Below are 27,146 nucleotides of genomic sequence, written 5' to 3'. Positions count from 1 at the left end.
ACACACACACACACACACACACACACACACAGACTCTCTGGACCTGGGTGAGGAACACACACACACACACACACAGACGCTCTGGACCTGGGTGAGAAACACACACACACACACACACAGACTCTCTGGACCTGGGTGAGGAACACACATGCACACACACACACACACACACACACACACAGACAGACTCTCTGGACATGGGTGAGGAACACACATACACACACACACACAGACTCTCTGGACCTGGGTGAGGAACACACAGGAAGATGCAGAGTTGTGGACTCGAGTCAGATGACTTGGACTCGAATTTGTGGATTCAAATTTGATGACTCGACTTGATAGAAAATAAAATGACTTGACTTGGACTTGAAGCCTCAAGACCCTGTACTCGACTTTGACTTGAGACTGATGACTTGAAATTATCTGACCAGGTTTTGTAACGTTTTGTCACTCATTTTGTGGCACAGAGTCTACATAGATTACTCTACACACAGCCAGAGATTGGAGCCACAGCAACGCCCTTGTAAAAAAAAACACACACACAAAAAACATGCAAGTTGCAACAGATAGGTTAGTGAAACGCACATTCAGGACTCTGATTGGACCAGCAAACTGTCACTCAACACAGGTCGGGTGAGCTAGCAAACAGATTGCTGATTTGCTGTACAGCTATTGGATCGGGTAAAGCGCAAACGTCAAATTGTAGGGAGAGAGGATTGCCATAAATACATTTGCAGCTCCAAACATTGTTTGGCGATCAATAATATTAACTGTTTACTTTGCGAGCTCACCAGCAATGGGGCAACAATTACTCGCATAGGCCTTAATTGTTATTTATCCGTTATTTTACCAGGTAAGTTGACTGAATACACATTCTCATTTGCAGCAATGACCTGGGGAATAGTTACAGGGGAGAGGAGGGGGATGAATGAGCCAATTGTAAACTGGGGATTATTAGGTGACCGTGATGGTTTGAGGGCCAGATTGGGAATTTAGCCAGGACACCGGGGTTAAACACCCCTACTCTTATGATAAGTGCCATGGGATCTTTAATGACCGCAGAGAGTCAGGACACCCGTTTAACGTCCCATCAGAAAGACGGCACCCTACACAGGGCAGTGTCCCCAATCACTGGCCTGGGGCATTGGGATATTTTTTATACCAGAGGAAAGAGTGTCTCCTACTGGCCCTCCAACACCACTTCCAGCAGCATCTGGTCTCCCATCCAGGAACTGACAAGGACCAACCCTGCTTAGCTTCAGAAGCAAGCCAGCAGTGGTATGCAGGGTGGTATGCTGCTGGCAAAAGTGGTTTTGTATGTAATAATTACTTGAAATGTAGAATTAACTTAAGCTAGCATTTGGACATTTTTTATGAAATGAATTATAAGCCTACTGTGGGAAGATGCTCTCCAAACTCCCACCAGTGGAGCGTGAGTTTGTTCTCTTGTAGAAATGTTGTCTTTGCTTTGCACAGCCCTGTGTGGTAAATCTATTTTCCATGTAATACTAAAGTAAATGCTAGCGTTTCATCATTCCATCCCGTACATTTTATTGCATCACATAGACATGTTTGTTTCATGTTGGTACATTTTAATTTAGCCAACCATTTCTTACGCTGCTCTGAGTGGGCGCGATGTTTATAGTACACATGAACGTTCGCAAGACTCACGAGGTAGAAGTTCTGTTTATTTAATGAAATAAATGGTTTAATTTGTTGATATTTCCAGTGTTCTGTCGGAGTTCCGTGTGTCTCTGTCAGTTTGGTTGTGTGTAATAGGAGCGCACGGGCCTCAGTACACATATTAGATCTCTTTGGAGTCAGAATAAGAGAAAATTATGCGTGCTGAAAGAAATATCATTTAAAATAATTGTCTGATTTAGCTGACTGTATCAATGTGGAAATTGCCTTTTACATTGTAGAACCTGTTTATTGGTTGTATTTGCCAGTTGCGTAATCCTATGATCCTGGGGGCCAAGTGTTTATAATATTATAATAATAATGGTATAATGCAGGTCTACCTGTTTGAGCTCCTGTTAGACAGATTCCATGTGGTTTCACAAGGGGAGGCTGTACAGTCTTGCCCACTACCTGTGTCTGTTCAGATAGGACCGGTTAATGAGCCTGATACCAAGGATATTTCTTTTGGGCTATTTCCCGTGTATATTTGGTATGACATGGCGCATTCACCATTGGATCAAGACCTGTAAATAAACCTGCCTTGCCATCAGTTACAAGGTTCATATTTTACAATTAGAGAAGACAAAATAATGAAAAGGGCTGTCTGATAGCCTCAATAAATAGACAAAGATTTGGAGTTGAACAAGTCATTGCATGTATGGATTTAGTTTTTTACTTGACTTGAGAATTGAAAACTTGTCACTTGACTGGATTTGCTGTTAGAATACGAGACTTGGGTTTGACTTGCTGTTAGAATACGAGACTTGGGTTTGACTTGCTGTTAGAATACGAGACTTGGATTTGACTTGCTGTTAGAATAGGAGACTTGGGTTTGACTTGATGTTAGAATACGAGACTTTGATTTGACTTGCTGTTAGAATACGAGACTTGGATTTGACTTGCTGTTAGAATACGAGACTTGGATTTGACTTGATGTTAGAATACGAGACTTGGATTTGACTTGCTGTTAGAATACGATACTTGGGTTTGACTTGCTGTTAGAATACGAGACTTGGGTTTGACTTGCTGTTAGAATACGAGACTTGGATTTGACTTGCTGTTAGAATATGAGACTTGGGTTTGACTTGCTGTTAGAATACGAGACTTGGGTTTGACTTGCTGTTAGAATACGAGACTTGGGTTTGACTTGCTGTTAGAATATGAGACTTGGGTTTGACTTGCTGTTAGAATACGAGACTTGGATTTGACTTGCTGTTAGAATACGAGACTTGGATTTGACTTGCTGTTAGAATATGAGACTTGGGTTTGACTTGCTGTTAGAATACGAGACTTGGATTTGACTTGCTGTTAGAATATGAGACTTGGGTTTGACTTGCTGTTAGAATACGAGACTTGGGTTTGACTTGCTGTTAGAATACGAGACTTGGGTTTGACTTGCTGTTAGAATACGAGACTTGGGTTTGACTTGCTGTTAGAATATGAGACTTGGGTTTGACTCCAGTCTTGACCCGTTCTACTTGGGACTCGACTTGAGACTCGAACCTTGTGACTTGAATAATAGTAACTTGGTCCCACCACTGGGAAGATGTGCATACAGATCCTCACACACACACACACACACACACACTTTCACGCATACCTTTCCCCTCCTCACTCACTCACTGGATCTGATGAATGTTATTTGGTAGTGACTGAGACTAAAGTGATGTATAGTGTATTATAATAGTGTTCTTTTTCATTCTGTGTCTGTGTTTTCATTCGGTGTATAGGCCTGTCTACATACTGTGTGTTTTCATTCTGTGTATAGGCCTGTCTACATACTGTGTGTGTTTCATTCTGTGTATAGGCCTGTCTACATACTGTGTGTGTTTTCATTCTGTGTATAGGCCTGTCTACATACTGTGTGTGTTTTCATTCTGTGTATAGGCCTGTCTACATACTGTGTGTGTTTTCATTCTGTGTATAGGCCTGTCTACATACTGTGTGTGTTTCATTCTGTGTATAGGCCTGTCTACATACTGTGTGTGTTTTCATTCTGTGTATAGGCCTGTCTACATACTGTGTGTGTTTTCATTCTGTGTATAGGCCTGTCTACATACTGTGTGTGTTTTCATTCTGTGTATAGGCCTGTCTACATTCTGTGTATAGGCCTGTCTACATACTGTGTGTGTTTTCATTCTGTGTATAGGCCTGTCTACATTCTGTGTATAGGCCTGTCTACATACTGTGTGTGTTTTCATTCTGTGTATAAGCCTGTCTACATACTGTGTGTGTTTTCATTCTGTATATAGGCCTGTCTACATACAGTGTATAGGCCTGTCTACATACTGTGTGTGTTTTCATTCTGTGTATAGGCCTGTCTACATTCTGTGTATAGGCCTGTCTACATACTGTGTGTGTTTTCATTCTGTGTATAGGCCTGTCTACATTCTGTGTATAGGCCTGTCTACATACTGTGTGTGTGTTTTCATTCTGTCTATAGTCCTGTCTACATACTGTGTGTGTTTCATTCTGTGTATAGTCCTGTCTAACATACTGTGTGTGTTTCAGAGTGGAGGTCTGGTGTAGCAGGTCATCTGATCCTGTCTGATGAAGACCTGACGTCTATTGTCCAGGGCAATTGGAAACGCCTCAACACACTCCAACACTACAAGGTCTGCACCCATATCAAACAGTCATAAAGCTTTATAAAGAGTTTATAACACTCCGTAAAGCATTCATTAAGCATTCGTAGTGGTCTTAAGATTTTGTCAAATTCATGTTTCTAAGCCTTTAATGGTATTACACTTCATTAACCCTTCATAAGCATTCTCAAAGCATCTATATCATATTCATGAGAGATGTCTAACACTGTTGTGGTTGTGTTTCAGGTTGCAGATGGCGCGACAGTGGCTTTGGTCCCGCGCCACAGCAAACACATCCATCACGACAACCACGACTACGTGGCAGGTGAAAGTGAGTTGCATTTTATTTCCACTCTCTGGGAAATGTCTTGTTGTTCCAGTTTCTGTAGAATAAGTATGGATGCATCTCATCTTGAGAAAGGCCACTAGGCTGAAACGTTGACTCAAATGTTAACTTTTGTGAAATATGTAAAATAATGTAACATTTTAAATGGCCCTTTCTTGCTAACTCTCTTTCTCAACCCTTCTCCTTTCTTCTGTCCTCCTCCCCCGTTCAGAGACGCCCATGCTGGAGGATGCAGACGAGGGCGGGGTGAGGCTGTGGCACCTGGTCAAGGCCGGCGAAGAGCCTGAGCTACCCAAGCACCGCCGCGGCAGCGTGAGGGAGAGGGCCAAGGCAATACCAGAGATCTACCTCACACGTCTGCTCTCCATGAAGGTAGATACTGGACCCACACAGACACACACATTGCATGTACGCGCACTCACATATCACCCACACACGCCTGGCAGATACTGTAGACACACGGCAGGTAGATACTGTAGACACACACACGGCAGGTAGATACTGTAGACACACACACACACGGTAGGTAGATACTGTAGACACACGGCAGGTAGATACTGTAGACACACGGCAGGTAGATACTGTAGACACACACAAACGGCAGGTAGATACTGTAGACACACAGACACACGGCAGGTAGATACTGTAGACACACGGCAGGTAGATACTGTAGACACACACACACACACGGCAGGTAGATACTGTAGACACACACACACACGGCAGGTAGATACTGTAGACACACGGCAGGTAGATACTGTAAACACACACACACACGGCAGGCAGATACTGTAGACACACACACACACGGTAGGTAGATACTGTAGACACACGGCAGGCAGATACTGTAGACACACACAAACGGCAGGTAGATACTGTAGACACACACACACACGGCAGGTAGATACTGTAGACACATGGCAGGTAGATACTGTAGACACACACACACGCTTGGCAGGTAGATACTGTAGACACACACGGCAGGTAGATACTGTAAACACACACACACACGGCAGGCAGATACTGTAGACACACACACACGGTAGGTAGATACTGTAGACACACACACACATGGCATGTAGCCTGGAGGTTAGACCTTTGGGACAGTAACTGATAGTTCACTGGTTTGAATCCCAGAGCCGACAAGGTGAAACATCTGTAGCTGTGCCCTGAGCAAGGCACTTGACCACAATTTCTCCAGAGGCGCTGGACAATGGTGACCCTGGCTATGACCCCACTCCCTCCGGGTGTCTCAGGGAGTTGGGGAACATATTTCCACAAGTGTGTAACAGGACAAACATAATCACCCCTCAAATTATAATGAGTTATTACTACACATATACACTCCCACATTGACTTTTAAAACTGAGCAAAACCCCTAACCTTCTCCCTCCCTCCACAGGGCACTCTGCAGAAGTTTGTGGACGACCTGTTCACGGTGATCCTGTCCACCAGTCGTCCCGTTCCGCTGGCCGTCAAGTACTTCTTTGACCTGCTGGACGACCAGGCACAGCACCACGCCATCACCGACCCTGAGACCATCCACATCTGGAAGACCAACAGGTACATACATACACACCTAGGCAGAAGCACACACACACTCACGAGTGTGTAGAAGCAAACACGCAGACAAACACACGCATGTACATGGATACATGCACGCACACATCCTGATTCCTTCCACATCTAGAAGACCAACAGGTACACACTCACGCACACACAGACTCCTGAGACCATCCACGTCTGTGTCCTTGCATACGTGTATGTGTGTTTACGTTATGTGGTTGGATGATATATGTAACATATGAACATAACAGTTCTTATCCATACATGTAAGTCCCTTTCCCTCCCTCATTCCCTCCGTCCAGTTTGCCCCTGAGGTTCTGGATCAACATTGTAAAGAACCCCCAGTTTATCTTTGACGTCCAGCCCTCGGACCACGTGGACGCCGTGCTAACGGTCATCTCCCAGACCTTCATGGACTCCTGCACCACCTCAGAGCATAAACTGGGCAGGGTGAGCGAGAGGAGGGAAAGGAATGGGGATACCTAGTCAGTTGTACAACTGAATGCATTTAACTGAAATGTGTCATCCACATTTAACCCAACCCCTCTGGGGAGGAGTTGACTGGGCCACGGGAAACTGTGGGAGGTGGAAGTGGTTCTTTATAACTGGTAATCTCTCTCACCCTCACGTTCTGTCTCTGTCTCTCTCTAGGATTCACCAATAAACAAACTGCTTTATGCCAGAGATATCCCCCGGTACAAGCAGATGGTGGAAAGGTACTACGCTGACATCAGACAGACCATCTCTGCCAGTGACCAGGAGATGAACTCCGCACTAGCAGAACTATCCAGGGTTGGTCTTTTACTTCAGTTTATTAATTCAGTAAAACACTGTTCACTCAAGCGATTTTTGGCAAACGCATCATTGTCACAGTTTTTGCACTCTACTAAAAGTGCTCTACCTTAAACTTGAAATTTTTTGCAGAATCAAAAAAAGAAAATACATTTGAGTTTGCTATTCTTTTAATCGGTTATTTGCAGGGGTTGGATCAAGTTCAGGGAACGAAAGTGATCTGTACTGTTCTGGAACAGAACCGTTATTTTAAAAGCATTGGAACTGGTTAATAACGTTCTTTTACGTTAAGGGCACTTTTTTCCAGTCCCGCAACAAAGCGCCTATGCAAAGCCACTCACTATGTCACTCAGAAACATATTTGAGTTTCTTCCTGACAGATAAAAAATGTTGCCAGTGTGTGTAGACTACCTGCCCCTCTGAAGCGTAGGTTTCCAAAGTCTATTGACTTTACAAGTGTGATTCAGAAATTGAGATTTTTAATTAGAGAAGAATGGATTAACTTTTTCAATGCTGGTTGAACTATATTTATCACGTTTAACATTGAATTAACTACAAAAAAGTAAGACGTTTTTAATTCTGATGCCACTCTGCACACACAAGCTTGGTCCAACGTTAAGCCAACTCTCGGAAGTTCAATGACATTCAATATATATTTTTTTCTCCCCAATCTACACACAATACCCCATAATGACAAAATTAAAACATGTTTTTAGAATTTACACTCCTGACTCGATACATTTTATAGAAGCAACTTTGGCGGCGATTACAGATTTGAGTTGTCTTGGGTATGTCTGTGTCAGTTTTGAGTTGTCTTGGGTATATCTGTAACAGATTTGAGTCGTCTTGGGTATGTCTGTAACAGATTTGAGTTGTCTTGGGTATGTCTGTAACAGATTTGAGTCGTCTTGGGTATGTCTGTAACAGATTTGAGTCGTCTTGGGTATGTCTGTAACAGATTTGAGTCGTCTTGGGTATGTCTGTAACAGATTTGAGTCGTCTTGGGTATGTCTGTAACAGATTTGAGTCGTCTTGGGTATGTCTGTAACAGATTTGAGTCGTCTTGGGTATGTCTGTAACAGATTTGAGTTGTCTTGGGTATGTCTGTAACAGATTTGAGTCGTCTTGGGTATGTCTGTAACAGATTTGAGTTGTCTTGGGTATGTCTGTGTCAGTTTTGCACATCTGGATTGGGGGATTTTCTCCTATTCTTCCTTGCAATTTTTCTCAAGCTCTTAAATTAGATGGGGAGCGGCAGTGAACAGCAATCTTCAAGTCTTTCCACAGATTTTCAATTGGCTTTGGCTGGGCCACTCAAGGACTTTCACATTCTTGTTCTGAAGCCATTCCACCATTCCTTTGGCTGTATGCTTGGTTATTGTCCTGTTGGAATGTAAATCATCGCCCCAGTGTAAGGTCTTTGCACTCTGAAGCAGGTTCTCATCAAGGATTTGCCTGTATTTGGCTCCATTCATTGTTTCCTCTATCCTTACCAGTCTCCCAGTCCCTGCCGCTGAAAAGCAACCTCATAGCATGATGCTGCCACCACCATGCTTCACGGTAGGGATGGTGTTAGACGGGTGATGAGCTGTGCCTGGTTTTCTCCAGACATAGCTCTTTGCATTCAGGCCAGAAAGTTCAATTTTTGTCTCATCAGACCACAGAATCGTGTGCCTTATGATCTGAGTCTTTCATGTGCCTTTTTGCAAACTCCTGGCAAAGAACCATGTGCCTTTTTCTCAGGAGTGTCTTCCGTCTGGCCGCTCTCCCATAAAGCCCAGATTGGTGAAGTGCTGTAGAGACTATAGTCCTTCAGGCAGGTTCTCCCAGCTCAGCCAAGGAACTCTGTAGTTCTGTCAGAGTGGTCATTGTGTTCTTGGTTACCTCCCTGACCAAGGTCCTTCTTGCCCGGTTGCTCAGTTTGATCAGACGGCAGAGTGGGTAGTTTCATATTTTTTATATTTCCCAATGATGGAGACCACTATGCTCTCAGAAACTTTCAACACTCTAGAAATTGTTTTATACCCTTCCTCAGATATATGCCTCATCACAATAATATCTCTGAGATCTACAGATCCTTGGACTTCGTGGTATAGTTTCTGCTCTGACATGCACTGTCAGCTGTGGGACCTTAAATGGACAGATGTGTTTCTATCTAAATCATGTCCAAACAATTGAATTGGCCACAGGGGGACTCCAATAATGTTGTAGTGACGTCTCAAGGATGATCAAAGGAAATTGGATGCACCTGAGCTCAATTTGGAGTGTCATAGCAAAGGGGTATGAATAGTTATGCAAATTAGATTTCTGTACTTCATTTTCAATAAATTTAGAAAAATGTCTAAACATGTTTTCACGTTTTCATTATGGGTTATTATTGTGTGAAGATGGGTGAAAAAAAATCTATTTAATTCATTTTGAATTTAGGCTGTAACAAAATGTGGAATAAGTGAAGGAGCAAGCTGCTCTATCCTCACTGAAGATTGAAGTAATTTAATATCGGGATAAATGTTGTTTTTTTGTGACTATTTCAGAGGTTTAAAAAGGAACACAAAGGAACTATATAAACTGTTACTTTTTGTGGGGTTTAAACCAGTTCAGAACTTTATTTTGCAGGTCGGAACAGTGGAACGTAACAAAATAAATAATGGTTCTGTTCAGAACAACACAATTGGAAAATAATTTTGGTTTCATCCCCTGGTACTTTGTCCTATTGTTTAAGGATGCACTATGCAGAAATCGCTTTGCCATTTCCTCGTTGCTAATATTCCAATAGTTTGCCTAATTTAAGTTTATTTCACAAAACAAGCAAGTATAGTGGAAATACTCATTGTACCATCTATACAGCTGTGAAATATATTTTCCATAACCAGCTGTTTGAAAAAATGAAATGGAAGAATGGGAAGCATAGAAATAGCACACTTAGAACAGATATACAGCTTTTTAGACTTGCTTTCAATCAGTGTGACAGATCTATAACTCACATTTCAATGTGAATTTGGTTGGGTCGCCCAAAAAGTTACATATTGCAGTTTGTATCTCATTTTAAAATGTTTTTTAAAATTACTGTCACCCCTATTACTGTGAATATAGCTGATCTAGTGATCATTCATTCAGCACAAGCTGTAAAACTTTGGACTTTTCAGAGTGGGCCTATACTTTAAAGCAATGTATGCCTAGAACACTTTAAATATATCCTATTGTTAATAGAACCAGCTTTAATAGAAACTCTATTAGCACATTTAAGTGTGTGCGTATTATTTATTTGTAGTGACTTTAAGTCAAAATGTTTTTGTTTTTTTCCAGAATTACTCAGGCGAGTTGAATTACCTTGTTGCCCTGCACGAGTTGTACAAGTACATCAACAAGTACTATGACCAGGTGAGTTTTCATTATCTCTTGTGTGGTTGGATGGAATGACACATCAGAGCTGTGTCTTTTGGTTTATACTTACATCTGTCTTTCACTCCACCCCCTCTCACTCACTCCATCTCCGTCTCTCCCTCCATCTAACTCTCTCGCTCTCTCTTCATCCCTCTCCATCCCTTCCTTGCTCTCTCTCAGATCATCGGGGCCCTAGAAGAGGACAGCACGGCCCAAAAGATGCAGCTGGGCTACCGGCTCCAGCAGATCGCTGCAGCCGTAGAGAACAAAGTCACTGACTTGTGACAGTGAAACCACTGACCAAGACCACGCCGGCAGAGGGGAGCACATTAAGAGACCCACAGGAGTGGGGGAGGGAAACTCAGAGGGTGGGTTAGGAGGATGGGCAGACCGGACCAATAGACGGATTAACACAAAATCCCCCTCCTGTCAGAAGAGGGGGAAGTATGGTTCTAGGGGTAAGGACCCCAAACACCCCACCCCTTTTCCACATTAAGGAGCAATGAGTGACTGTTGTTCACACACAAGTCACCCAGGGGGTTGAAAAGGGGATGTGGTGTATTGGGCTGCAGAACACGTGAAACTCTCTAGAGGTGGTGGTATACTCTCCACTGTGGACAAGACAGGAGGGAAAGATAAAGGGAGACACACACACACAAACAGACGAGGAGCCTTCGTTTGTATGTCCCACCCGTTCACCCTTCAGCCCTGAGTTGGACAACATTGTGGCATCTGCTTCTCTTGTAGAACTCTCTGTGGAACTAGAAGAAGGGGCTTGGGAGATCCGGACGTTACATGATGTGTCAATGGAAACGTGCTGAAGTCAACAATCTGAAGTCTCATATGAATGAATGGAAGTCTTATGTCTATCAAAATGCTGGTTGTAGCTAGATGGAGAGCAAGTGTGAGCGAGAGTTGGAAGGGACCATTCTGGTTTCCCCCCTCATTCAAGACACAACATCCCTTTCCACATGAAATGTGGAGTGAAACGTTTTATTAGCATTTAATAAACATTCTCTAGATATTACATTGTCACCAATTAATGCAGTTGCATACAGTACCTTTCCTAGGGGCTTGAGTCTTATAAGTTATCGGCACTCTCTACCTCCTTTTACTCACCTAAAAATTCAAGTTATCCTCTTATTTCTTTAACCCTGAAGCTTTTTCTTGTGTTTCGCGATTTGTCTGCTAGGTTAAACCAGATTGCTCTCTCCCTCTGACTCTCTTTATGTCAAAACAGTAGCTTTGTTCCATATCCGTCCAAATCATAAGTACACGTAGTATCTTTCGGAGTAGTGGACAAATGCCACATACGCACGCACGCACGCACACACACACACACACACACACACACACACACACACAGAGTTCACTCAATCATGACACTCTTGAGACGACTCTTCTTTTTTAATGTTTTTTTAAATGTGTAATTATTGCCATTCCGCTTTTTCAGGTAGCTCCCGAGTCTATACAAATCTGTGTTCCTCTTTATGGTATTGAATGGGAGGAAGATGTTAATGTCAGAGTTGAAATGAATAGCTATCGGAAAGAGGCTACAGCTCACGCTCTGCAGGACTAAAGAAAGAATGATACTGAAAGCAAAGAAGCAGTCTTTTCAAAAGGTACTGGAAATAGGTGACCGTGTGAATGTTTTGATGTTTTTAAAGGGTAACAGTCACTGGAGGGACACTAGATCATAGATTAAACAAACAAATCTCAACTGTAGAATTGTATATATTTAAAACATGTGTCCCACAGTATTTTATGGTGTACGTTCATACAGCTTTCCTTGTTGTACATTTTTAACATAACTTTTGTTTTTCAACCAAGAAAAGTCTATTGAATCATGTTCTCAGTTTGTGCTGTTGTGAGGTAGCTTATTTATCTGACAATTGGCAACTGCGCCGTTGATATGTGTATTGCAGTTATTCTATTGAACACAAGATGGCGACAGCTCCTACGTTTGTTGAACTTGTTCTCTAACACTGCTGTTTTAACTGTCTATAAGGTTTCACAGAAGATACTTTGACCTAGTCACATTTTGCAACGTTTGATTAAGTATTAGAATTATAACTACATTGCCATTTCTGAACTTTACCGAAACTCGTTTTCTTATGATTTACCCATGGGTTGTGTTATTCATAATTTGCTCATCTCTGCATTCTCTATTAGACTATAGCGTCATTCTTGTATCCCAAATGGCACCCTAGTCCCTATATATAGTGCACTACTTTTGACTAGAGCCTTATGTAGGAAATAGGGTGCCATTTGGGACAGAAACCTAGACTAATCATTCTATCCCACAGAGCTTGATGGTTTGAAGTTGTGATTAAATATTTTGGTAAAGCTATGTACCAAGAACGTTATCACACGAATTGGAGGTGTTGCATGTATGTTAACGACACATAACTGATGTTAGACTTATGGATGAAGACATTTAACACTACCCATGTGGTAGGCTATATCTTTATATGCGGGTGCACTGTTGGCTTTCTAGTGAGTAGACACCAATAAGAGGCTGACAATGAGTCAGCAGATTGGTCATTAAACTGTAAAACCCAATCAAATAATCAGTTTTGTCCTATTTTGATAATAATTTTGAAGAGATGAAAGTGTATGTAGTTTATGCGTTGCATGCTATTGTGTGGGTTCTCCAGTTTGATGCATTTTCCTGTTCACTGCCATTGTCCCTAGATTGCACAGCATAAACGAGTCATAGTAGCTTATTGGTTAACATCACACTATTTTTCAATGGACAATTTGTATTGTCATATGCTTTCAATGTAGACTAGTATTATGTATGAAGCCTAATAATGGTGAAGAGAGCAGGTGGTGGTCATTTGAAGGAAAACTATTGTTAGACTGTATAAATGTAGCTATGTAGAGCAGGCTCTGCAAGGAGCACTTTAAGGTTGATTTTTATTTTGTCTGTTAATATAGTTGTACATAATGATTGAATAATGTAACTTGTAGCGACTTAACCTGCTGTTTTAATAAGAGTGTAAATTCCTACATATGGTGAGTTAATAAAGTATTTGTAAAATCATATGGTCTTTGTCTACATCTGTCTCATATGGAGTAGATTTCAAGTGAAGGGAATTAGTCTATTACTTGATTCTTCTTTGTCTACAATGACATTAAATACTTGGAGCAGTATGAGAGCAAATCGGTAGACATTCACCATATTGTTTTCAGACCAGCGCGAGGAAATGTGGAAGACGTTATGACTATAACTGATTTTTAACTATTTTCCTGTTACAAAAAGTATGATCTGACAAAAGCAGTGTCCTTTCATGAAACAGAAATAATCAACCTAATTTCTTCACACACCATATGCAACATAAATCAATGAGGGCGGTCAACATGCCACATGTTGCTCCAAAGCAACATGCATGGGAAACTCCTTCAACGAAGTTTCGTTACGAAACGTTTAGACATTTCTGACGGAAGAAATAATTGATGCTCTTGTTTCACACGATCCATAATTTTTGTAGAACCGGATGTGAGGAGGACTTTAATACTGACGCAATCCGGTACCGTACAACGAAAAAAAAGCGAACCTTGCCCAAAATGGTGTAAAGACGTGAAACCACAACACGCCCATCTTTTAATGAACAAGTCATCTGCAGTCAACAACCTGGCTTCATCGCAGTGAAAGGCGAGAGTGGATATTGGTTTGCAAGCAAGCACTCCCATCCCACTAATTCAAAGGATTGTAGCTGACAAGCTAGCAACGCAACGCAGGTAGGAGTGGCTGGCGCAATCTTTACAGTAAGCTAGTTAAATTGCCTAGTTAGCCACGTTAAGAGCTTGCAGGGAAATCAAATAATACATAGCTAGCAAACAATATGTTACACGATAGCAAATGCAACCAGCTGTTAGCTAACGTACTGTTAAATAATATTTTTGAATGCCTGCTAGTTCATTTAGCTTGGCTATGTTAGCTACGGTTTGTTTTCTATTTGGCATTAAATAACAAGCTAGCTACCGTCTTGTGGTCATCGTTAAATATGTAACTAACTAGCTGTCATCCCACAATCGAGTTGCCACTTTGAGAGTTTGTTCCGTCGTGATATGAGATTAGCTCACGCTAACCTTAGCCATTTAGCTACTCTGTCTCAGTAATTGACTAACTACCTAACGTAACTTACCTAACGTTACCCACCAAACAGGCCTACAGATAACCGTTAGATATCTGGCAATGTATATAATTAGGGTATCACTGTAATTGGGATATCAACATAATGATTTAGGTAGCTAACTAGAATATTAGTTCACTACTAGCAAGAGTACTTGGCTAACTAGCTTCGAGGTGTGTCAATGCCTAAGTAGTTGTTAATAGCTGCCCTCAATGCCAGTCTACTAGCTAGATCCTTACTGAACAAAAACAAACCAATAGGCAACAATTTAACAGATTTACAGTTCATATAAGGAAATCGGTCAATTTAAATAAATATATTATGCCCTAATCTATGGATTTCACATAACTGGGAGTAGATACCTTTCAAAGAAAGTAGGGGCGTGGTGTGACTATTTGCCTCAAGCAGCGCAACACATCTCCTTCGCATGGAGTTGATCAGGCTGTTGATTGTGGCCTGTGGAATGTTGTCCCACTCTTCAATGGCTGTGTGAAGTTGCTGGATATTGGCAGGAACTGGAACACGCTGTCGTCATACATGTTGATCCAGAGCATCCGAAACATGCTCAATGGAGGACATGTCTGGGGAGTATGCAGGCCATGCCACATGGGGCTGTGCATTTATCATGGTGGAGGATGAATGGCCATCACGGTGTCTCTGTGCATTCAATTTGCCATCGATACAATGCAATCCTATATCGTAACCCCACCGCCACCATGAGGCACTCTGTTCACAACATTGACATCAGCAAACTGCTCTCCCACAGTTGAAACTGGGTTGCACCCATGAAGAGCACACTTCTCCAGTGTGCTAGTGGCCATCGAAATTGAGCATTTGTCCACTGAAGTCAGTTCAAGACCCTGGTGAGGATGATAAGCACACAGATGAGCTTCCCTGAGACTGTTTCTGACAGTTTGTGCAGAAATTATTTGGTTGTGCAAACCCACAGTCTCCTCAGCTGACTGGGTGGCTGGTTTCAGATGATCCTGCAGGTAAAGAAGCCGGATTTGGAGGTCCTGGGCTGGTGGGGTTACACGTGGTCTGTGGTTGTGAGGACGGTTGGACGTACTGCCAAATTCTCTAAAATAACGTTTGAGGTGGCTTATGGTAGAGAAATTAACATAACATTCTCTGGCAACAGCTCTGGTGGACATTCCTGCAGTCAGCATGCCTGCAAACACATTTGTGCACAAACATTTAGAAGTTTTTTGTGCGCATGGAACATTTCTGGGATCTTTTATTTCAGCTTATGAAACATAGGACTAACACTTCACATGCTGCGTTTTATATTTGTGTTGAGTGTATTAGATTGCTAGCGTGTTCTCATAATAGTAGCTATTCTACCATAATTCATGGTGCACAGGAAAGACAGGCACTGAAAGACCCAGCTACTTGTTTCTACACAACATAACTGTTGAAGAAATATGCTACGGTGTACTGTATATTTATTTTAATGCCGCAACATATTAAACTGACTTTAATCCAACGTGGTCCTGCTCCAGCTAACTATGGAGCCCTCCGAGCAGCAGCAGCAGACGGGCCCAGGTTCTGGCTCTCAGGAGGTCAACCCTGTGTACCTGCAGCAGCTGCGAGAGCTGGACATCCCTGAGGAGGCTGCCAAGCAAGTGGGTTAATTACTGCATACAGGTTCTCTTACATTTCCTGAGAGATGATCTGCACTATATTGTGCAAATTTCCTCTTTGATCATCTCTGTTCGCTGATGAAATATCCCTCTCCTTACTAATGCATTCATAATGACTAAGGAGTACTGTACTTATGATTGACTTTGCTAATCCACCTAATACAGATCTATTCAAAGTCCTTATTTTGGGATATTTTCCATGTCTACCCCTCCACAGGCACTCTTGCACACCCGAAACGTGTCTGCTGAGGAGGCTGCCATGTACTACTTTAACAAGCTGGAGAATGAGGTGCCCATAAGCTAGCCTTAGTTTGCACAGGTACAAGTTGGTACATTACCTCTCCTGTATCGTGTCTGAGCCCACCCTGAATGTCTCTCGTTCTCGCTTTCTCTCGTCCCCTCAGGAGGAAGGAGACGACGACCTCATGTTCAAGATGGTGTTTGTGGTGAACATGGACCTGGCCATGGGTGTGGGAAAGGTCCGTGTAAAGCATGAAACACCGTCTGACTGCAGATAGCTACTTATCACAGTGGGAGGCCGTTCCTTCTCTTGCTAGAACAAAAGCGGTACCTGCTGCGTGCCGACCTAGTAGCGACGAACTTAAAACTTCTACTTCAATGCTCGTCAGTGGCCAACAACTTGACTTTGAGCCATTCGGAGAGCACAATCCCCGACGTGGGGTAGCCAACTAGAGTGACAACAAAAAGGAAAAGGAGGGCATTTTTGCCTTAAATCCATGGATGAGCCAATCATACTTCATATGCAATGTAGTCTATGGGAATGGTAGCTAGTTAAGTGCACAGATGCATTGCACACAACACTAAATACTTCATCCAAGCTAGTTAACCACTGTAGCTAGTATTGACATCATTAAATCACAATTGATTAGCTAGTTTCCATGAAACAGCTGCCTATTCGTGCAGTGTCACTAGCTATGTTGTGCTAGCAATCTAAACATTTGGCTATGGGCTGGCACTGGCGGTATGGGATTATGGAGAGTGAATTCAATGTTTTTTGTTGTCATCTTGCTAGTTAAAATTGCTAGGTAGTTAAGTCGCTGATGACTTTAAGGTCTTTGCAACTCCTCAATGGGATCGGGAGTAAAAGGTCGAGTCATGCGTCCTCCGAAACATTACCTGCCAAATTCCACTTAATTAACACCTGCCCACTTAACCTGGAAGCTAGCCGCACCAATGTGTAGGAGGAAACACTGTTCAACTGACGACCGAGGTCTGCCTGCCGGCGCCCGGCCCGCCACAAGGAGTTGCTAGAGTGCGATGAGCCAAGTAAAGCCCGGCCAAACCCTCCCCTAAACCGAACGACGCTAGGTCAATTTTGCACCGACCTATGGGACTCCCAATCACAGCCCGGGATCAAAGCCGGGTCTGTGGTGACGCCTCTAGCAGTGCCTTAGACCGCTGCGCCACTCGGGAGGCCCCAGTGTGTCTGAGCTTTAAGAAAAAGGGTTGGAATGTGGTGTTTTGTCGAGCTAGTATGCTTGTTTTGGTGTAGTTTGTGAACCAGGTGTACAAAAAAATCCCAGTTTGCCCATATTGCTAAAAAAAGGTTTTGTGTTTAATTTCTTCTAACTGAAAGTGTTTGTTGTATAGCTGGCTGCGCAGGTGGGCCACGCAGCTGTGGGGCTCTACCAGGCTCTGCAGGAGAAGAACAGCTGGAGGGAGATGGCCTGGAAGTGGGACCATGGCGGGTAAGGACCGGACCACTTCCTCATTAGGGCATTATTTGAGACGTCATACTGCTGATCAAATTGGATCAGATTAAGACAGCCAGACGCTTTTAAAACACCATAATGATGTCTGGTAATGGCAATGCCACCATCTGGCTGTTCTACAGTATGCACAGAAGGATATCTACATGTGTGTTTGTGTGGTGTGCAGGGCGAAGAAGGTGGTGGTGCAGGGGACCAACATGGCCCACCTTTTGGAGCTGCAGGCCCTGGCCATGAGCCTTAGCCTGCCCACATACCTGGTCCAGGATGCCGGACGCACCCAGGTGAGACATGCGCCTCCATCGCGGCTACACTGCTGCACCTGCTTACAGGCACATGTGCCACAATGATGGTTCCACAGCAGCACAGGTGCACACACCACCATTCCGGTTCCACGTAACTCTGTAGCACCTGCTTACAGAGACACGCACAGCCATTATTAGTATTGAGTTTGACTATCAGTAGGGCTGCCAATGCCATAGACTACACTGTTGACAATGCTGTGGTTGCCTGTTGTTCAGAAGGCATTATTTGAAGAGAACGATTTGGCAGGGCGGGCCGTGTTCGTCTAGTTTAACATGCCTTAATGACGACTGGGATTTAGGTAGGTAAGCGGTTCACACTTTGATACAAAACCATTGCAAATTGAAACTGTTAAATTACACTTGAGAGGGGCGGATGCGTTCACAAAGATTCACAAAAAAAGGAAACAACTTGCTGACAAAGATTGCAACAGCCAATTAAAAATGGTCAATACTCTATGAAGGGTACCCCATTACATATTTTATAAGCTGTACATAAACACTGAATAGGTCAACTGCCGGTTGATAGATGTCCGCACGTAGGTTGCATTTGTTGACATATGCCAACCTTGGAAAACATTGACTTTTTCAAACAGGTTGCAGTGCCTCTGATAATGTGTTGATACATAATGATTAGTTAAGGTGGTTTTACACTACCACAGAAGTTATCCTTTGATAGTTGAAGACTACAAGAATGCTTGTCTTTTTATAACCAGAATGTATTGTTTTGTGAGGCAGGATCAGACGGGTACATACTTGCAAATTGTACAATGAAGTTGAGAAAAGAATGACCGACATTACACCAGGGATTTATGTTCAGAATGTTCTGTAGATGACAAGGGGAAAAATAAACTTCCAGCGTTAAATATAATAATCTGCATCAATTAAAGACGTTGACCCAAAATCCAGAAACTCAAGTGATTATTTTATTCTAAATGAAGTATTTTCTAAACTCTATTTTCTTAACTGCATTGTTGGTTAAGGTATTGTACAGTGGTGCAAAAAAAGTATTTAGTCAGCCACCAATTGTGCAAGTTCTCCCACTTAAAAAGATGAGGCCTGTAATTTTCATCATAGGTACACTTCAACTATGACAGACAAAATAAGAAAATAAATCTTGTAATGGGATCCTATTTTGTAGGATCCCATTGTAGGATTTTTTATAAAAATATTTGCAAATTATGGTTGAAAATAAGTATTTGGACAATAACAAAAGTTTCTCAATACTTTGTTATATACCCTTTGTTGGCAATGACAGAGGTCAAATGTTTTCTGTAAGTCTTCACAAGGTTTTCACACACTGTTGCTGGTATTTTGGCCCATTCCTCCATGCAGATCTCCTTTAGAGCAGTGATGTTTTGGGGCTGTTGCTGGGCAACACAGACTTTCAACTCCCTCCAAAGATTTTCTATGAGGTTGAGATCTGGAGACTGGCTAGGCCACTCCATGACCTTGAAATGCTTCTTACGAAGGCACTCCTTCGTTGCCCAGGCGGTGCGTTTGGGATCATTGTCATGCTGAAAGACCCAGCCACGTTTCATCTTCAATGCCCTTTCTGATGGAAGGAGGTTTTCACTCAAAATCTCACGATACATGGCCCCATTCATTCTTTCCTTTACACGGATCAGTCGTCCTGGTCCCTTTGCAGAAAAACAGCCCCAAAGCATGATGTTTCCACCCCCATGCTTCACAGTAGGTATGGTGTTCTTTGGATGCAACTCAGCATTCTTTGTCTTTCAAACACAACGAGTTGAGTTTTTACTAAAAGTTATATTTTGGTTTCATCTGACCATATGATATTCTCCCAATCTTCTTCTGGATCATCCAAATGCTCTCTAGCAAACTTCAGACGGGCCTGGACATGTACTGGCTTAAGCCGGGGGACACGTCGGGCACTGCAGGATTTGAGTCTCTGGCGGTGTAGTGTGTTACTGATAGGTATGCTTTGTTACTTTGGTCCCAGCTCTCTGCAGGTCATTCACTAGGTCCCCCCGTGTGGTTCTGGGATTTTTGCTCACCGTTCTTGTGATAATTTTGACCCCACGGGGTGAGATCTTGCGTGGAGCCCCAGATACAAGACCACTATTAATCTCCCTTGATGTCTTCCATTTCCTAATAATTGCTCCCACAGTTTGTCTGTCATAGTTGAAGTGTACCTATGATGAAAATGACAGGCCTCTCTCATCTTTTAAGTGGGAGAACTTGCACAATTAGTGGCTGACTAAATACTTTTTTGCCCCACTGTAAGTAAGCATTTCACGGTATTCAGAGCATGTGACAAATACAATTAGATCTCTTCCTGGACTGCTGTACTGAAACAGCTGCAAACACGGGTCACGTGACTCGTGACATTGCTGGATGCAGGCCTCGCTCTGCTTTGTTGCCAGTGAATTCTTTGTACAGAAATCGGTTTTGAGTCAGGAAATGTGTACTTTTCCACCTAAAACATTTGCGATTATTTTATGGAGCCAACTGCCACAGCAGAGGAAATGAGTAACAACAGCACATCGTGGGGGAGACCCTGGACATTGTGTCACCTTGCGTTGCAGGATAGAATATCCCAAAAACATTGTGATAAATAAACATAGGCTATATAGTGTTCTGGGCTAATGTGAAAACATAATCCCACTAACAGTCCTGATCAGGTTTATGATAAAATGTACTTTATTGAATGATCACTTATCTAGGCTACTAACTCGTTAGATAACTTTCCATTTGGCCCAGCTGGAACAGGGGTGCGTCTCCAATTAGTTTTTTTGGGGGGAAGCCTGATTTTAATTTTTACAGGAGGCCGGATTTAGGGCTGCAAAATCCTGTGGTCGCAAAAGCAAACTGCTCCTATTACCCCAGAGAGCACACGTGCTGTTACCCATCTCTGCTGCTGTGGCAGTCGGCTACATTATAATTATTTCAAGTAATCGCTAATGTTTTAGTTAGTAAAGTACACATTTCCTGACTCAAAACCGTTAGTACTTTTGACAAATGGCTCTATTCGGCCCGGCCCGTAAGCTTTCAATAAAACTAATTTGTCCACACTTCACGGATTTCTGAATCATAAATACCCTGGCAACCAAGCAGAGCAAGGTCTGCATCCAGCAGCGTCAGGAGTCATGTGACCTGTTTATGCAGCTGTTTCAAGTAGTGATGCACCGATATGACATTTTTGGTCGATATCCAATATTTTCCTTGCCAAAAACCCGATACCGATATATTTTTTAACATTCTAGTACAGTTATCGAATCCAGGCTGTATCACATCCGACCGTGATTGGGAGTCCCATAGGGCAGTGCACAATTGGCCCAGCGCCATCCATGTTTGGCCCGGGGTAGGCCGTCATTGTAAATAAGAGTTTGTTCTTAACTGACTTGCCTAGTTAAATAAAGTTTACAGACACACACACACTGACCAAAAAGTTATTTTGTTGGCATTTACATATGTCCCCAGTACCAGTAAAATAATCAACCTATTTCTTGCACTTAGTTGCTGTGCTGTTTCGTTGTTCAGTCATTTCATTTTCAACCAGGATTGATATTGAACGCGTGTCAAAAAATATACTATTTAACACTATTTGGCGTGTCAGGACCTGAATATGACTGCACGTCACATAATAATTTAACGGGTTCATACAGTTTTTTTATGTAGTTATTACACATAGATTACACTCACTCGTATTTCATGTCACAACGATTCATCGATACATATGCCATGATGCTGGTCAAGTTGTCTCGCGCACCTACAGTGCTGTCATTTTAAAAAAAAAAGCTAGCTCATGGATGCAAACAATGTTCTTCCCCAAAAACAGCAAAACGATAATCTGTTTCAGTAGCTATATAGTTAGCTAGCTAACTATCCATAGTATGTATGTCCTGAAGCTAATAAATAGCTAGCTAACTATATAGCTAGGTGTCATCTAAAATAACCCCATTTTATAAGACCGTTCTTATTTGATTAGTGGTGGTCGAACCGTCAATGTGAAGCTATCCACAATAAGGATCAGCCACAATAGTGGACTTTGCGGTTAGCCTTCAAAATACAAGTATGGCATAATTCTACTATTTGCATTACTGTCAATGACATACTTTTATTTTGAAGGCTAACCGCAAAGTCCACTATTGTGGCTAATCCTTATTGTGGCTAGCTTCACAACACAAAACCCGGTGTGGTCAAGCCTCGCTAGCCAGATGAAGCTAGCTGGCTGCTTATAATGTTTTGGGCAACAGGGTAAAGTAGCTGGCTAGCTATTGCTTTTCATTAAGTTAAATTTCAATTGGCAACAAGTGGCAACCTAGCTAATACTTACTCACAAGGATTCCTAAATCATTGCTAAGAATAATGTAAATGACTGCAGGGTTCTACTGTTCATTGTTTTCAGGCTGGTTGTATTGGTGCTAGCTAGGTACCCCAGAAGTTGCGGTCGAACAAATGATGCTTCATTACCAACGCTGTGTTTGCTTGTTTACAGACTTTTTTGTACAGCTTTGACAGTGCTACTGTATATTTTTTGACAAGCAAAGACCCACACGGCGTTCCATAGTATGCATGTCGCGAAGCTAATAGCAGTGACGCTATTACTGTGTAACTCCGGTAGGGAGGGCAACATCTGAAAAATAGCGCACGTGGTTGTGTACGGTTGCTTAACCAGTCGGCGAAAGACATCACACACGACAGAGAACGGTTGATTGTCAGGGGCAATGAGTGCCATTATCTTGGCTTTAATGGGTTTGGCCTTTAACCTGTTGCGACGACCAAACCCGGATCCGGGATTCTATTTATAGACCTAAGCTCATTACCATAACGCAACGTTAACTATTCATGAAAATCGCAAATGAAATGAAATAAATATGCTAGCTCTCAAGCTTAGCCTTTTGTTAACAACACTGTCATCTCAGATTTTCAAAATATGCTTTTCAACCATAGGAAAACAATCATTTGTGTAACAGTAGCTAGCTAGCGTAGCATTTAGCGTTAGCATTAGCGTTAGCATTAGCGTTAGCATTTAGCAGGCAACTATCACAAAAACAAGTAAAGCCTTCAAATAAAATAACTTACCTTTGAAGAACTTCTGATGTTTTCAATGAGGAGACTCTCAGTTAGATAGCAGATGCTCCGTTTTTCCAAAAAGATTCTTTGTGTATTAGAAATAGCTCCGTTTTGTACATCACATTTGGCTACCAAAAAAAAAAAAAAAAAAAAAAAAAAACGAAAATTCAGCCCTCAAAACGCGAACTTTTTTCCAAATTAACTCCATAATATCGACTGAAACATGGCAAACGTGGTTTAGAATCAATCCTCAAGGTGTTTTTCCACATATCTCTTCAATGATATATCCTTCGTGGAAGCCTGGTTTCTCCTTGCTCTCAAATGGAAAAATAATTGCACCTGGCTTTACGCTCCAATTTCGACGCAGGGACACCAGGCGGACACTTGGAAAATGTAGTCTCTTATGGTCAATCTTCCAATGATATGCCTACAAATACGTCACAATGCTGCTAACACTTTGGGGGAACGACAGAAAGTGTAGGCTCATTCCTTGCGCAATCACAGCCATATAAGGAGACAATGGAAAACAGAGCTTCAGAAATTCTGCTCATTTCCTGGTTGAGGCATCATCTTGGTTTCGCCTGTAGAATGAGTTCTGGGGCACTTACAGACAATATCTTTGCAGATTCTGAAACTTCAGAGTTTTCTTTCAAAAACTGTCAAGAATATGCATAGTCGAGCATCTTTTCGTGACAAAATATTGCGCTTAAAATGGGAACGTTTTTTATCCAAAAATGAAATAGCGCCCCTAGAGATCAAAGAGGTTAAGTTGTCTTGCAGATACTTTTTTTTTTTTTACTGTTTCAAATGACTGCTCGATCCACACAGCAGACATCGTGGGCTCGTTTAAGAATGGTGTGTTGCATGTATAGCGCAACATTTCATTGCGTCATGTACCTACCTACATTATATAGGTATGCACGTCAGCGTTGATAATGGTTTTGCACATCGGAGCGTTAAACTGGACATCGACCGATATTTACATTTTTAGATAATATCGGCTGATACCGATATATTGTGCTTCCCTAGTTTTAATTACAGCACTACAAGGAGAAGGGGGAAACTCCACTTAACTAGTTTCAATATAAGCAATCACTTGGGAGTTTCTGGATTTTGTGTAAACTTCTCATTTTAATAACTCAGTAATTTGCTATTTCAATAAATGTCATGCCTAGTCTTCCCTGGTTTCCCACCCACCTTTTTTTTTTGCGAGTGCAACCTATTCCTACCCCCAGCCCTCGCACAAGGATGCTAATCTAAATTCTATGACCTCCGGATTTTTGGCAGGTGGAAGCCGGCTCACGCACTGTCCTGGCCATCGTTGGGGAGGAGGAGATGGTGAACAATGTCACTGGAAGTCTGAAGCTGCTCTGAGGGACTAAACCAGCTGTGGAGGTGCAGGGCTGTGCAATGCCACAGAGGCAACCAGCAGAGGGCAGCATCCCCCTAACAGCAGAAGGGTTTCAGCATGCAAGCGCTACAAAGTAACAAAAAAATGAAAAAAAGAGTAAAACAACCAGACATGACCCAACCACCAAGATGAACATTCAGCCATTTTTTTTCTGTTCCCTATCCGAGCCAATGACTGGAGAAGAGATGTGTATAGAGTTGCTCATGTCGAGAGGAAGGGACTGGTTACTCACACCGACAATGTTGAAGCCAGTTTGAACAGTTAAGCTATTTGAGGGATGGCCATTACTGTATGAGAGAATGGTATTCAATTTTTATGAAGCTGGAAGTTCATGGCATCCCATAATTCTGACTCCCAATTTTTATAATATGATTTGGTGTATTGAAATAAGAAAAAAAATCAAGGATAGAACCTAGTGTTTTGGTGTTAAATACTGTTATTGTAATTCAAGCAGCAAAATATATTAATGTAGTAATTATTTTTAGATGTAGGATCTTCCTGTGAAAGTTACTGCTTATCAGTAAGGAGAGCTTTACTGACACCTTTACCATTGCGTCGGTGTGTAAACTAATGTGTATATGTATACACGTATGTATGCGACATTCTCCCCCAAAGACCCTGCCCCTTAGAAATGATAACACTACATACTGACGTCAAATGGCCGTCCATTGCTTTTATGTGCATCCGTCCAGGCCATATATAATCGGTGGCATGCCATCAACATTTCGCACAATCACTGTTGGAGTTTTTTTATATTTGTTTTGTAGTTTTTTCCTCTGTTTTCTGTTCTTGCAAAAAAGGATAAGGTCGACTTGGCTTGCTCTGAGTTATAATTCCTGGACTTGGGGGTTTGGCGTAAAAATAAGTGTGAGGAACTCATTGTATGGGTTAAAATAAGATGCTGTACTTGATGCTTGCACAGGTACTCAAGCTGATTTATTAATGGTTTACACAAGTGAAATGTTGTAATTTTAAAACTTCTTTGAGGGTAAATGTGTTATCTTTCTCTAAGATGTAGTCTAAAAGATGTCTAGCTATGACTTCTACCTAATCAGTATAAATATCTAAGCTGGAGTAGCAGTTACAGGAGAACAATTAACTGCATAAAAAAGTATACATTCTTGCCCTTACAGATTTAAGCATTGGACAACCAGATGCCTATGACATGTTTCTGTTAAAACTCATTGTTCATTACTTAAGCAAAAATGAATCGTATTTTGTGAGCATGTGATGCCATTTGGGACTGTAAATGGCTCTGAAGTCTTACTAAATATGGAATGGTCTTATTATTTAAATGGAACTGACATGACATGCATGTAACAGTTATGCTGAAAACATTTTTTTCCCCCTCTGTGTTAAAGAGACCATGCAAAACACCATGGCTGCATCCATTTTTTATTTTGTTTGCACTTTGATACCTTTCGGTGTTACACAACAATTTGTTCCTGTTTTAAAACCAAGGAGCCCATTAAATTACTTCTGACCAAGTGAAGTAATTTTTTTTATTTGAACCTATTATACTTTCATTTTTTGTAAATGACATTTCTACCCCAACCGCAATGATTTGTTTATTAATATGATTAAAACTACTGATGTTGGAAGTTCTTCCCTGCCACATTTCAGCTCTGAACTCTCCCCACGAAACAAAGGTTATCTTCTCTGTACAGGAATCCAACTTCCCAATAACATTCTATAGCAATCAACCTATCGGTTTATAGAGGGTGGAAAAAACTTGGAAACTAGAGTGAAATGATTTTATTAGTTGTGTAATTATTCTGATTAGCTTTTTCAGATTATAGAAATACACTTGTTAAGGTTGACGTGCGCTACAGCATCTCTCTAATGGCTGCCGCGTTCACATGTAGGATTGATCGGAGGAATGTCTTGGACCGTTCACGTGTTCCGAGCGAACGCAATAAGAAATCCGAAATCGCGGCCAGCATGTGGGAAAGATCGTTGTCCATGAGATGATATCCAAGTTTCCTAGTTGTAATTACAAGGGCATTCATGTGCATTTTCCCTAGTAGCAAGCGAGCTACCCTTGACAAGTAATGCCGCGTTCCTGTCTTGTCGGAAACTCGAGCCCTCCATTTTAAAATGAATGTAAAATATTTACGTTGAGCTTCCAATTGATTTATTCCGGTACATCACAAGTGGAAACTCTGGATCCGACTCTTCAGCAAATCTGACATTTCGTGAGTTTCCGACATAAGGGATCGATATCAGCAGAGCAGGGGAACCCAAATACATAAATACAGCCTGTGAAAAGTATGTCAAGAATGTAGGGATGGTCTTTCATTCCCTCAATTCAGCCTGAATAACAAGGCCCTTCTAAAATTTAAATATAGATTGTCAAATTAATGTATGTTGGAACGTTCCATGCGATTGAGCAGTATTCCAGAAGAGGCCAGTGGCAACTATAAAAGAGCTGGGAACTCAGATCTATGTAGACAAAACCGAATGAATCCTTGATTTATTCAGTTCAATCTTAATTTTCATCGCGCAGAAATATACTACGTATGTCAAAT

The 27,146-nt window shown here is 41.9% G+C and overlaps 2 protein-coding genes across 2 annotated transcripts in view; both read left to right on the top strand.

Moving 5' to 3' along the window:
- The window catches only part of LOC139413832 (plexin-B1-like), a 176,483-nt gene extending 163,950 nt beyond the window's left edge, over positions 1 to 12,533 (top strand). The window contains exons 30-37 of the mRNA XM_071161622.1: positions 4,192 to 4,295; positions 4,512 to 4,596; positions 4,823 to 4,983; positions 6,014 to 6,174; positions 6,480 to 6,627; positions 6,829 to 6,969; positions 10,276 to 10,350; positions 10,534 to 12,533. Coding sequence (XP_071017723.1) covers positions 4,192 to 4,295; positions 4,512 to 4,596; positions 4,823 to 4,983; positions 6,014 to 6,174; positions 6,480 to 6,627; positions 6,829 to 6,969; positions 10,276 to 10,350; positions 10,534 to 10,638 — 980 coding nt within the window. The 3' untranslated portion in view covers positions 10,639 to 12,533. The remainder of the gene's footprint in view (positions 1 to 4,191; positions 4,296 to 4,511; positions 4,597 to 4,822; positions 4,984 to 6,013; positions 6,175 to 6,479; positions 6,628 to 6,828; positions 6,970 to 10,275; positions 10,351 to 10,533) is intronic.
- A 1,329-nt stretch (positions 12,534 to 13,862) lies between these two features.
- LOC139413831 (probable peptidyl-tRNA hydrolase 2) lies at positions 13,863 to 26,106 on the top strand. Its single transcript, XM_071161620.1, has 7 exons — positions 13,863 to 14,097; positions 15,995 to 16,117; positions 16,353 to 16,424; positions 16,540 to 16,614; positions 17,747 to 17,844; positions 18,035 to 18,149; positions 24,495 to 26,106. The coding sequence occupies exons 2-7, from the start codon at positions 16,001 to 16,003 to the stop codon at positions 24,579 to 24,581; spliced, it is 564 nt and encodes a 187-aa protein (XP_071017721.1). The 5' UTR covers positions 13,863 to 14,097; positions 15,995 to 16,000; the 3' UTR covers positions 24,582 to 26,106.
- Positions 26,107 to 27,146: the final 1,040 nt, after the last annotated feature.

This window comes from Oncorhynchus clarkii, chromosome 7 (assembly GCF_045791955.1).
Source record: "Oncorhynchus clarkii lewisi isolate Uvic-CL-2024 chromosome 7, UVic_Ocla_1.0, whole genome shotgun sequence".
NCBI lineage: Eukaryota > Metazoa > Chordata > Actinopteri > Salmoniformes > Salmonidae > Oncorhynchus > Oncorhynchus clarkii.
The sequence above is the reverse complement of the archived record's forward strand: the minus strand, read 5'-3'. Positions and strand labels throughout refer to the sequence as shown.

Excerpts from the sequence above, each read along its gene's own strand:
- LOC139413831 (XM_071161620.1), top strand. The coding sequence starts at position 16,001 with ATGGAGCCCTCCGAGCAGCAGCAGCAGACGGGCCCAGGTTCTGGCTCT. Across the intron at positions 16,615-17,746 it reads TGGCCATGGGTGTGGGAAAG|CTGGCTGCGCAGGTGGGCCA; the intron begins GTCCGTGTAAAG and ends TTTGTTGTATAG. Across the intron at positions 17,845-18,034 it reads TGGAAGTGGGACCATGGCGG|GGCGAAGAAGGTGGTGGTGC; the intron begins GTAAGGACCGGA and ends TGTGGTGTGCAG.